The 13,471-nt window shown below is 29.0% G+C and overlaps 1 protein-coding gene across 1 annotated transcript in view; it reads right to left on the bottom strand.

Annotated features, from left to right (window-relative positions):
* Positions 1-294: 294 nt before the first annotated feature.
* The window catches only part of LOC107471653 (probable pectinesterase 29), a 24,986-nt gene continuing 11,809 nt past the window's right edge, over positions 295-13,471 (bottom strand). The window contains exons 8-19 of the mRNA XM_052255741.1: positions 7,966-8,100; positions 7,071-7,872; positions 6,894-6,985; positions 6,645-6,767; positions 5,620-5,813; positions 4,963-5,166; positions 4,045-4,137; positions 3,402-3,470; positions 2,823-3,070; positions 2,342-2,573; positions 896-1,138; positions 295-561 (exon numbers count right to left, since the gene is read on the bottom strand). Coding sequence (XP_052111701.1) covers positions 310-561; positions 896-1,138; positions 2,342-2,573; positions 2,823-3,058 — 963 coding nt within the window. The 5' untranslated portion in view covers positions 3,059-3,070; positions 3,402-3,470; positions 4,045-4,137; ... (4 more) ...; positions 7,071-7,872; positions 7,966-8,100 and the 3' untranslated portion in view covers positions 295-309. The remainder of the gene's footprint in view (positions 562-895; positions 1,139-2,341; positions 2,574-2,822; positions 3,071-3,401; positions 3,471-4,044; positions 4,138-4,962; positions 5,167-5,619; positions 5,814-6,644; positions 6,768-6,893; positions 6,986-7,070; positions 7,873-7,965; positions 8,101-13,471) is intronic.

Here is a 13,471-nt window from a genome sequence, read left to right as displayed (position 1 = left end):
ACTTCTCATCGTATTAACTGTTTCTAAATTCAACTTTGTAATCCAATTTACTCGTTTGGAAGTATCAGAACCTGGCCCAAAATTGTCATACTCTGAAAACATAATGTTATCCCTAAAAAAAATTATATTTTTGGTAACAAATAATATTTTATACGATGGTCCAATCAAAATCATATATTTACATAATATTTAATATATAACTATAATTCTTAAAATATTATGAACTAGGTCACATTGATATTTTTGCTTTGTATTTATAACATAAATTAATAATATTGTTAATAAGATGATTAGCATACTGATAGAGTCTTACTCATTTTGAGAGGAATTCCACAGATCCCAACCAGCAGGTTGAATAATGTTGGTCATATTTGTACTGTAGAAGAAAACTCTAGCATAAGGTCTCCAAGGTCTTCCCAAAAAAGTAGAACCATCTCCAGAGATACTACAATTCTTGAATACAAACCCATTTGAATCTTTTGGACGTTCTCTTCCTTGTGCTGTTATATATCCTACAAACCCTTCGCCTAATGCCCTTCCAATCACATTTATGTTACACCTCTGCCATTATCAACATAATAATACATTTAATTAATCATAAATTCTCATTCAATCCATTTTTATGTTACTGTGGCTAAACAATTTTAACATTATTTAAAAAATATTATTAAAATTAGATTCATCTATATTTTTTATATAAATTTCACATTAAATTTTAAATAAATTTTTATGATATATAATTCTATAAATATTTATGTAACATTTACAAGACTTAAAATAAAATTAAACTAAAATTAAGTATTAAAGATGCTCTTATTACTAAAAAAACGTTACTTTAACAGTAATAATAAATACGATAGCAAGCACCTTTTATATTTCAATAAAATTGAATTACCTCAAACAATGACTGGCCGGCACCAAAGATAAAATCAACAGCACCTTGAATAGTACAAAATTTGTAATAATGTTTTCCTTGATTGTCCCATAAAGTATCTTGCAATCCAAAAAATCTAACTTTATAAAAGTAAGACTTGTCTCCACTTATTAGTGCATTATAAAAGTAAGACTTGTCTCCACTTATTAGTGCAGCTAATGCAGGAACCCTGGAATTTTTATTTATTGAATTGTTGTATATATTCTGTTCCACAAAACAAAACAAAAAAAATAAATTTGAATTTTTTCAAAATATTTAGATTTTTTTCTAAGAAATTATTTTATAAATTAGACAAGATCGTATTAATTTTTAAGATATTCAATTTTAGTTTCATATTATCTTTTGAGCAAAAAAAACTGCCGTAAAGTTTGAGATATTTAATTATTGGGCAAGTTCGGTCAATTACATTATGTGATATAATAAAGTATGGTGATAATGAATCATTTAAATTAGATTCTCAATGATTTGTGCGTCTACATCTAAAACTTTCTAAATCAATGAAATTGTTTCGTTATTTAACTAATCAATTTGACTTGTTTTAATTTCAAAATATGTAACATTAAAGTTATTAGGATTGGGTTTTGAACGAATTCCTCCCAATTCCATTGAATTAAAATAAGTCTAAGTACGTGTTTAAATTACTGTTTGTAAACAGAAGTTTGTATAAAATTAAGTTTGCAAAATTAATTTTGATTAAAATTGAATTGGTATTAACGTGATTTATATTTAATAATTTTTATTCAAAATAGATTATAAAAAACTAAATATTGTTTAGATAATACTATTTAAAATTAATTTTAAATAAAAAATTATAAAAAAAGACATAAATTTAAATAATTAATTTATGTTATCTTATATTTTATTTCAGATATTTAAATAAATTTTAATATTTTTTTAATATTCTCAGTAATCTTTACTCAAATAGAATTAAAAAAATCATAATACAATACAAAAAAATATTCCATACAAAAAAATAACAATACCAGTTAAAAAATTTATAAAAACAAAAAATAATAAAAGTTTTATACAAGATAATAATATACATGAGAGAGTATTGAAGAAAAAATATTATAAAACAAATAATAAATATATAAATAATGAAAGACACAATTGGTACATAGAAAATCTTGAAAAGTGAACGCAAAAGCAAGAATTTGTAGCTTTTGGTAAACGTGAGTTAAAGAGAAGAATCATTTTTACGTTTAGGTTGCCAACATACAACTGAAACGTTCAAGAGATTCAAACACAATTCTCTCTTCTCCAACACAAAACCAAAAGAATTAAAATATATACATTTTTTTATAATTCAATAAGAGATTGGTTATCCACTAAAATCTATCATCTTAACGTAATAAGGTCACTTATGTTATGTCATATATATTAGAGATGGAAGATATTCAAACATTAAATAATATTTAAGAGATGAAATAAAAATAGGCAGAGAATGATATAATTAATTAAATATAAATGGTTAGTTACTCTAAAAGAAATGGATTTGACGACGATATTATCAGCCATGGATTGGAACGTGGGGCTCTGAGCAGTTGTATTATGGTCATCCCATTCAACCCAAGTTCTCATCTTTTCACTTCCCTTCAATATTATGTAAGGTTTATCAATTGGAATCGTCACTTTCTCCCTGTAACACCAAATTTCTTAAGTCAAATTAAATAAAAGTTACATGCCACGACTTCAATACAACTCAAAAGTAGAGCTCAGGTGCAGTCAACTTAATAACTGAGAGCTATTAGATGATTTTCCCGTGCAAGTTAACTTGCACCTGAGTTTTCACTTTTAATTATTATTTTCACATAAAACATTTGAGTGAATAGTTATCTAAAAAGAGTTACTAATTCTATGCAGAACAAAAAAATATTGAATTTATTACCTGTAAATACCAGGCTTGACATTGATTGAAACCCAATACTTATTGTTGGAAGGGACAGAATCAATGGCAGATTGAATTGTAGAAAAGTTGCCATGTCCCAAAGAATCAACAATAATTTTGCTGAATGGAAGGATTTTATCTCCAACAGTTCGGTAATACTGAGCATTAACAACTCCTGAATTTCGCAGCACAAACACACAACTCCACCAACGAACAAGAAATAACAGCATCGTCATTTAATTCAACACCTGTGTTAAGAGTTGGGATCAAATTGAAGTTTTTTGTACATAGATATAAGAAGCAGAAAAAGTAACACTACACGCAAGAGGGAGCGGAAAAATATATTTGGCAGTGGAACTAAGGAATGAAGTGATGATGATTGTGTAATTATGGACACAACTTTCTCTGAGTGGATTTTGGAGGGAACTTTTTATTTTTCAATTTAACATCTAAGTTTTCGTATTAGAAACAATTTTATTCCTAGTGTATGAGATTTTATAGCAGGTTTAATAAAAAGAATGACACAACACAACTTAGATCAGATGATGAAAATTGAAAGAGACTAGCACAAAAAATTACCTTAGTTTTAGATCCTTCAGTCTTCTTTATGCAACAAGCGAAGCAAATCACCCACTTCACTTTTCCACACTAGAAAAACGCGCATAAATAAAATTTTATTTATCAAAGTTGTCTAAATTGTTTCACCAAAAATGTTTAAATAAACTCATAAGAAACTAACTAAAACATAAGATCAAAAAACTTAATTTAACTCTTTCAAAGTTAAGATAACTAAATTTAACTCATAAGATAACTAATTTGAATCAGATTTAATTTTATTGGATTATATCAAATTTGATTTAAATTTTAAAATTTAAAACATATGATAACTAATTTGAAATCAAATTTGATCTCATTAGATTAGATCATATTTGATTTAAATTTAAAATTCTTAAAAATACTACTAAATATAAATCAGAATTAAATCAAATCTTCTAATAAACCTTGACAACAAAACAAACTAAAATATAGACTTAGATAATTTCGAAAATTAATAACAAACTTATGTTTTAACTTTTAACCATAATTTTTTAACTTAAAAAAAAAGTATTTTCACTTTAATCAAAATTTTCTTTTGTTTTAAGTAATTTAGGAAAAGTAACCCTTCTTAATAACTCGGTATATTCAAGGTTTTTTGCAAAAGAAAAAAGAACCAGAAGCCAACCATTGCCTCGTCAGTTGCATCTTCACTTTAAGATGCACCGCTTTCAAAAGCTTCACAGCTCTCATCTTTTCCTTTGTTTTCATGTTCTTCATCCTGGTCAATTAACCAAAGCATGGTGTCACTTTGTACGAATAAAGCAACAATCTTAAATCAACATTCAAAAACACAGAAATGAACAACTGAGATGAGCAGGAAAAACACAGGCAAGCTGCTCGACTGTCCCTGTACTAAATATTAGATGTATTCATTATTCAAATTTAATTTCCAAAACATAGTTAGCATACCGAGAAGTTCACACATATCTACTTTTCACTATCTATTATGTCAAAATTATCCTTTTTATATACCTGAAGAAGGATTGATAAAATAATGGGAAATTTCTACATTTTTATCAGATCATTGATAAACCTTTTAAATGTAAATTCAAAATAATCAGAAAGAGAAATATAATCACGACATCTTCCAAAGCAAATGTTAAACATGAAAAAAAATCCAAGATGCTAACAATAATGGTCTATCATCATCCTAGAGCCCTTGTACCTTGGCAACAAAGTTCAAAAGAAAGAATCAAAATAATTAGTTAATGAAAACGTTAACAAACTTACCAAGAGTCGCAAGAAGCAACAAGATAGATGAGAACAACAAAGGATAAAATTGCTTTTTTAACAAGGACACATGCAGCTTTCTTGTGAGTCATGTCAAAATAGAAATATATACGGAATGCAAAAAGTTATGATAATGCCACCACTCTTAGGTTAAAGCTATTATTGTGACATAACCACATTGAGCATAACCAAATATCAAATACGCAGTGCCGTAGACTAGTTACAGGTCAGTGGGGGAAAACCAAATACTACCAAGTGTGAAATCAGAATAAACTAACAAGTCAAGAAGTCGATTTGAAGAGGGGTTGAATACCTCAGGCTCTGGCATTATAGGCTGATCCAATCCTGCTTTCATAGCATCTGTAATTTCAGTTGGAGATATCTTGAATTCTGTTTTGCCTGCTCCCTGAATGTGAACTTTTGTTGGAACACAAGCAACAATAGCTGCAGGAAGCGGTGCAGTAGGCTTTCCAAAATCAGCTATAAACTCTAACACCTTAGCACCGACAGAATTAACCTGCACCAGAACACATCAATGATTATATAAGCATATCCAAAAATATGAGTTACTAGATAACAATCTAACATGAAAGAAACCAATGCCTCATCTTTTGAATGCATGGTATCCACAAATCATTAAGGGAAAAATCTTCAATCTCTATTATCAGGAATAAACAAAAATGTAGCAGTAAAAATTCTAAAAGAGAAGGATGCTTTAAATAAAGGTAATTATCTTGGAGAGAAAGATAAACGCTTTCTTGGAAAGAAAGATTGAACCTGAAATAGAGAAGTGAAACTAAATTGTGAAAAAAAGCCTGATTGAACAGCAAAGATTAGATCCAAAATATTTAATTTCAGCAAACCAAGTTTGTGTTTGATGTACTATCAAGTTAGGAGATGAAGTACAAAAATGGCAACGAAACGAGTTCACTCTTATGGACAAACCACATTAGCACAAAAGCAGTGATACCCGTCTTACTCCAGGCTTCAACATCAGCACAAAAGCTTCTCTATGAAATTTTCATGTATTTGCGCGTGATATTAGCATACCCTTCTTCATCCTCTGCATTCAAATCAATCCCTTTCTCCAAAAGCACGTGCACTCCGTTGATCCTCCCTTTCTCCAAAAGCACATTCGCCATATTCAATTGCAAAACTTCAATCCTGAAAAAACAAAAAATGACTCCTTTTACATAAACATCTCTGGACAAGGATCTGCATAAAATATCTTGATCTTCTAACACCATAACTAACAGCAATTGAATAACTGATTTAGTATTTTTTTATACATTATATTAATTTCAATGGATAAAAAAATTAAAGTACTTCTCCTAACTAATTAAAATAATTGCCACATAGCACATTTTTAGTTTATTCTATAAGTCAATCATTAATATTATATCTACATTAAACTGTTCTAATATATTACATTATGATTATTTTTCATGACCAATAAAATGATAAATCTTTGAAATAAACAATTCCTTATTATTATTTCAAGATTGCCAATCTCAAATTGAAACCTTATAGAATGAAGCAGAAATTAAAAAAGAAAAAAGGAATCACATATAAGTTTTTACGAGGGGCTGAATTGTTGATTGTATTGCTTATTGCTTATGTTATAAAAATATATTAATCCTAAACTTTTCTTTCTTTCTTTTCTTTGCTCTGATCTCATCATCTCCTGAACTTGAGTCTCAATCATGGCTGCAAAACTTGGGGGTAGAGCTTATCTCTCTTCCTTTGTTGATGCTGTTTTGAACAAGCTGTCTTCACTCATTTTAAAGAACTCAAAAACCCCTCTTATTCTCAATCAATCCATCACTGGTTACTCATTTTAAAGAATCTCTCATCCCTCCATAATGAGAGAGAGTACCATGAAAAGGACTGATAACATATAAAATTTTCAACAAAGACATGCATAGATGAAAGATACAATCAAGAATGGCGATTATTATAAATTCAGAGATGAAGTTTAAGAAAATGTGAAAGTACTGTGTAAAGAGAATCAGCTCCAAGGGCAGCAAACTTGGACTCTCCAGTGACACTTGAACCCTCTGGCAGTGCCAATTGCTTCTTGACTATGTCACAGACCTTCTGAACTGTCTCCTGGTTCGCCTGCACAAGATAACAAAGTCCATGGTAGTCACAGACCTTCTGAATTGTTGCATTGTATATTTCAGTAACCACAAAATAAGAACAATTTGCAACAGAAAGAGCTTTGATAAAAAAAAATCCACATACCAAATCAGCAGAAGAGCCTCTTCATAATGCAACAATGAGAAGTTGAACTCAGTTGTGGTTCATCCATAAAGTTTGAAAGATGGCACTGAATTCTGGAATTGATGAGTTTTAGGACAATCATCAATGGAGGTTTTAGAGTTGAAGAATGAAACTGAGCAAAGAGAAAGAGAGAGTAACTGAAGGACATAGAGAGGGCGACGCGAGTGTGACGGCGCAATGGCGATGCGAGTGTGAGGGAGCAACGGCAACGCGAATGTGACGGAGAGACGACGGAAGCAGCGGTAGTGGAGTGACGATGGTGCGGCAGTAGAGCGAAGACGGCACGGCGGCAGTGGAGTTAACTGAGGAGAAATGGAGAAGGCACAAATTAGTGTTTAATTTCTGAGATAAAACGTAATAGGTGAATTGGGATGAAACGAGGGAGGGGGTACTAACGACTGGAACGCGCGGCGGTTGGGAACAGAGACACGGTGTCGCTGAGGGGAGCAGGGGCGGAGGTAGGGACGACACTTCGCGGGCTTCAGGGGAGATGGAGATGCAGCGGTGTGGCGTGGAAGAGAGGCAGTAATGTGGCGTGGAAGAGAGGCAGTAGTGCGGCGTGGAGCAGCTACGGAACATTGTCTCCGTTCTGAGCGAGGTGGCGCACTGCAGTTTCTTGACAGGTGACGGTGGACGGCGTTTCAAAGAAGGGTTTAGGGTTTGGTGTAGGTAAAAATAGGTAATGAAAAAGGTGATGAAAGATAAAATAACTCTTCTTGCAACACGTCTACTATTTTGTCTTTATGTTGGGGAAGCAATTTGGCCAGCTGCGGTGAGCTGGAAAGATGGTGGCTTCTACTTTCTTTAACCAATCATTCATTTTGTTCTTCCTGTAGTTCTTCCAATATGCTTAATTCATCAAACTTTTCATGTATTTCTCTAATGCAAGTTTCAAGACCACTGTTACTGATACCAACAGCCTCATTTGAACGTGGCAAACCTGTTTATTTGGAAAATAATAATTGAAAACAGCAAACATGTTACCATTACTATAAGCTCTTGATGGTAGCCAGAACAAAGAAGGATACTGTACCTTCCACCATATTGTTGGGTCCAGCCGCATCATTTTGATATATTGGACCGTCAGGGCAAGCAGATATCATATTATATGATGACCCTCAGCCTCATCATTGTAGATGTAAAGGTAGAGAAAACTCTGGTCCTATTTCTTTAATCGGCAAAGGAAAAAAATCCAATATGAATGAAAGTAGGCATAACACATGCCTAGTTTTGGCAAATTTGACATTCGTATCGTGAAACAAAATTATCTTTAAAAGCTATTGTGTGACTTAAGGTAGTGTTTGAAAGGGAGATAGAGATGGAAACACTGACAATTGAGAGACAGACTGAAATAAGTCTCAGTATTATGTTTTGTATAAAGTAGAAGACACGAACGGAATGAAATAAGAATGAAACTCTAATTTAATTGGAATAAATAATAAAGTTAGAATTAATTAATTGAAATAGAACATTTTAGATATAAAATATTATTAAAGTTTCAGTCTCCGTCTTCAAAAATTTTAGGATAAAATAATATTTTGCATACGAAAATTTTGTTGATAACAATTTGCAGCCACATCCCAAAACAATGGGGAATGATGAAAATTATGTAGCTAGGGAATATGAAACTTATTATGGTGGTGAAAATTTCTTTTATTTAAAATTGTGCAATTGGAAATGCCAAAATTTATATCTTTAAAAGCTATTGCATAAAGTAAAACTAGGTACCAATATATATTATTATCCTAAACTAGAAAACTGATTTTTTTTTATGACAGGTAAATTTGTAGTTTTAATATATATAATTTAACAAGATAAAAATTTAGCATATCAAAAGATATATTTGGAGAAGTATTGTTTAATATTCAGAAAAGAAAAGCAATAGATATTAATCAATAATTTTTCCTTTTCAATATAATTATCTAAAGACAGAAGGAATATATTTAAAGAATCGAATAGTTGGATTTAACATTATAAAATTTGTAATTTTTTCAAAAACAAATCGGTGCATCTGATTTGTAAAATGACCATAACAATAAAACAGAGAAAGCTGGGTTGAGAGAAACTGTTAAGAGACCGGTGACTTGGACTAACAAACTCTGCTAGCTCAACATCTATAACGAGAAACTGTTACGGTGTTACCACTTACCACTACCAATAACGTGTAACTAACTTCACTAGCAACCATTACAATGCAGAAGCAGAACAATTTGGGACTCTTTCGCTGAAATACCAACTAGAATAATTACCTTGTGATAGCGGACGATCCTCTTCTTCAATTCGAGCTATGGATACCTTAAAATAAAGGTCTTTGAGATTGGTGAGCTCAAAAACACAAATGTCCCCTACATTCAAACTATTGTCTATTGCAAATCTCTTCCATCCAGAATTGAATTTGCCAAATGTGGCTTGCTTCTTCAAATATTTGGATAATCATTGATTTTTGAAAATATAAAAACTACTCTTGTCTAATTTTTTTTATAAACAATTATGACTTTAATTTTGAATAGAGAATATAAAATTTACTTTCTTTTGTTTATGTGATAATATATGACTGATAATATATAACATACTTAAAATATGTTGGCTACTTATAAATTTTAGGTACATGTCTTTTCTCTAATTTTAAGTATGTTTATGACTCAAGATGTTGACATGGTCAAGTAAAATACAAGTACATTAAAAAATGTAAAGAATGTTATAAATAAGGGGTGAATTACAATTTTGATCTCTATAATTTTAAGTGAAAATTAAAATTATTCCTAGGGTTTTTTTTATTCAAAATCATTTCTAACGTTGGGTTTTATTTTAAAATCGTTTTTTTCCTATTTTTCGGATAAAAATATCCTCTTCCTCATTTCACTTGTATTTTTTTTTTCAGGTAATTTATCCTTACAAAATTCAAAAAAGATGTGAAGTGATCAACACAATAACACAACAGGGTGCCAATATTCAAAAATAAACAAGAAGAAAGCTACTACCACTAGGAACGTAAAAAAAAAGATTTTTGCTTTTTGATTTTTCTCCTTCGCTTCACAGATTTTGGTTATGCTTTTTTATTTTTCTCTTTCTCTTCACAGATTTTAGATTATTTTAGATTTTTTAATCAAAATAAGTCAGAGGTGACGGGCTTGAAGTGATTAGGAGGATTGGGGTTAAAGGTGCCGATAAAAGAGGTGAAAAAAGAAAGGTAACTCTATCTCGAGGATGATTTTAAAACAAAATTTAGCATTAAATTATAATCATATCATAATATTTTATTAATATTTAAAATAAACTAATTTTTAAATATTTTAATATCTTTTTTATTTATATAAAACATATTAAATATATTGTATTATAACACTTTTTTAAAATTCATTTAAGATATAAAAATAAAAAAATAATTAGATACACAGATACATAGTCATTTAAGAAATAAGGTAACTAAAAGTTTAAATGAAGTGACTGAGAACACATTGAATAAATATTTATAGAATTAATTTCTAAAATTAATAATTTACTAAAAATGGATAATCTCAATTCTCAACAAGAATGTATTTCTAACTTTAATTCCCTAATAATCCAATCAAATAATAAAATAATAGAGAGTTGTGATGAAGCCATCCTTTAAAATCTATGAAATTCATACTTGTCATCATATTGATCGTCTCTAAATCCAACTTTGTAATCCAATTTACTCATTTGGAGGTATCAAAAACCTGGTCCAAAATTATTTCATTGTCGAATTAAAATCATGTATTTACATAACTATTTAATACATAACTATAATTCTTAAAATATTATCAACTAAGTCATGTTGACATTGTTGCTTTGAATTTAAAATGAATTAATAATGTTAATAAGATGATTAGCATCAGCGGGTTGAATAATTTGGTCATGTTTGTGTTGTAGAAAAGAACTCTAGCATAAGGTCTCTAAGGCTTTCCCAAGAAAATAAAAGCATTTCCAAAGACATTCAATTTTTGAACACAAATCCATTTAAATCTGTTAAATTTGTTCTCTCTTGTGCTGTTTTATATCCTACAAACCCTTTTCCTAATGTCCTTCTAATCACATGTATACTACATATCTGTCATTGCCAACACAACAATAATGCATTTAATTAATTAATAATTCTCATTCAATCAACTTTTTTGTGAAGTTTATGATACTTATAGTTATAATAGTTACCGTGGCTAAACAATTTTAATATTACTTAAAAAATACTATTAAAATTAAATTCATATATATATTTTTATATAAATTTCAAATCAATTTTTATGATATATAATTTTATAAATATTTATGTGACATTTTATAAGACTTAAAATAAAATTAAACTAAAACTAAGTATCAAAGATGCTCTTAATACTAAAAAAACGTTATTTTAACTATAATAATGACACAACAGCATACACCTTTTTATATTTTAATGAAATTGAATTACCTCAAACAATGACTGGGCAGCACCAAAGATAAAATCAACAGCACTTTGAATAGTACAAAGCTTGTAGTAATGTCTTCCTTGATTGTCCCATAAAGTGTCTTGCAATCCAAAGAATCCAACTCTATAATAACAAGACTTGTCCCCACTTATCAGTGCAGCGACTGTAGGAACCCTTGGAGTTTTTATTTATTGAATTGTTGTATGTATTCTTTTCCACAAAACAAATTAAAAAAAGTAAATTTTGCAACATACTTCTTTTTGTAAAAAGTAAATTTTGCAAAATACTTTTTTTGGTTTTGTTGTGGAACAGAATACATAAACCAATGCAATAAATAACCCCAGGATGCAGTAGCTGTAATGATAAGTGGAGACAAATCTTATTTTTATAGAGTTGGATTCTTTGGATTACAAGACACTCTACGAGACAACCAAGGAAAACATTATTACAAACTTTGTACTATTCAAGGTGCTGTTGATTTTATCTTTGGTGCTAGCCCAGTCATTGTTTGAGGTAATTCAATTTCATTGAAATATAAAAAGTGCATGCTATTGTGTCTATTATAATAGTTAAAATAACGTTTTTTAGTAGTAAGCATCTCTAATACTTAGTTTTAACTTTATTTTATTTTAAATCTAATAAAATGTCACATAAATATTTATAAAATTATATATTATAAAAATTGATTTGAAATTTAATGTGAAATTCATATAAAAATATATATATGTGAATTTAATTTTAATAATATTTTTTAAGTAATGTTAAAATTGTTTAGCCTGAATAATTATAACTACAAGTATCATAAATTCCAAAAAAAAGATTGAATGAAGATTGCTGATTGATTTAATGTATTATTGTTGTGTTGGCAATGACAGAAATGTAGTATAAATGTAATTGGAATGGTATTAGGAAAAGGACTTGTAGGAGAACAAATTCAACGAATTCAAATGAATTTGTGTTCAAGAATTGCAAATTGCAATGTCCTTGGAGATGGTTCTACTTTCTTGGGAAGGCCTTAGAGACCTTATGCTAGAGTTCTTTTTTATAAAACAAACATAGCCAACATTATTCAAGCTGCTGGTAGGGACCTATGAGATTTCTCTCAACATGAGTAAGACTCTATCACTATGTTAATCATCTTATTAACATTATTAATTCATGTTAAATTCAAAACAACAATGTCAGTGTGACTTAGTTGATAATATTAAGAAGGGAAAGTACGAGGAGCCAATGAAATATTTGTACAATGTATATAATAGAGGTTTAGAGAGTATTAGAGTTATAACCATTAGTGTTACATTTTTCTATCAGCTGAAATTTTTGTGATGAGTGGTATCATAACATGATATTAGAGCTCTAGTTCCAAAAATACAAAAATTGATTCATCACAACTCTTTATTTTAGATAGAAGAGAACTGAGATTACTCATTTTTAGAAAATTATTAGCTTTAGAAATTAATTCTATAAATGTTTTTTCATATGTTCTTAGTCTTAATATTATTTTGGCTTCATTTAAATTTTTAGTTACTTTATTTCTTAAATGATAATGTATCTGTGTATCTAATTATATTTTTTATCTTTATATTTTAAATAAATTTTAAAAAATATGTTATTAATTTATTAATACAAAATATTTAATATTTTATATAAATAAAAAAGATATTAAAATATTTAAAAGTTAGTTTATTTTAAATATTAATAAAATATTAGAATACGATTATAATTTAATACTAAATTTTGTTTTAAAATCATCTTAAAGACAAAATTACCTCTCTTTCCTCACCTCTCTCATGAGCCCCTTGACCCAATCACTCCCAATCCTCTGATTTAGTTTAATTAAAAAAATCAAAATCGGTGAAGAGAAAGAGAAAAATAACAAAATTAATTTTAATTAAAAGTGAGTTGGTATTAACGTAGTTTGTATTTGGTAATTTTTATTCAAAATGAATTTTAAAAAACTAAATATTGTTTGCATTACAAAGTTTAAAATCACTTGTAGAAGAAAAATTAAAAAAAAAAGACATAAATTTAAATAATTATTTTATGTTATCATATAATTTTATTTTAAATTTTTAAATAAATTTTAATATTTTTTTAATATTCTCAATGCTC

Source organism: Arachis duranensis, chromosome 10 (assembly GCF_000817695.3).
Source record: "Arachis duranensis cultivar V14167 chromosome 10, aradu.V14167.gnm2.J7QH, whole genome shotgun sequence".
NCBI lineage: Eukaryota > Viridiplantae > Streptophyta > Magnoliopsida > Fabales > Fabaceae > Arachis > Arachis duranensis.
Note: the sequence above shows the minus strand (reverse complement) of the source record. Positions and strands in the feature narration are given on the sequence as shown.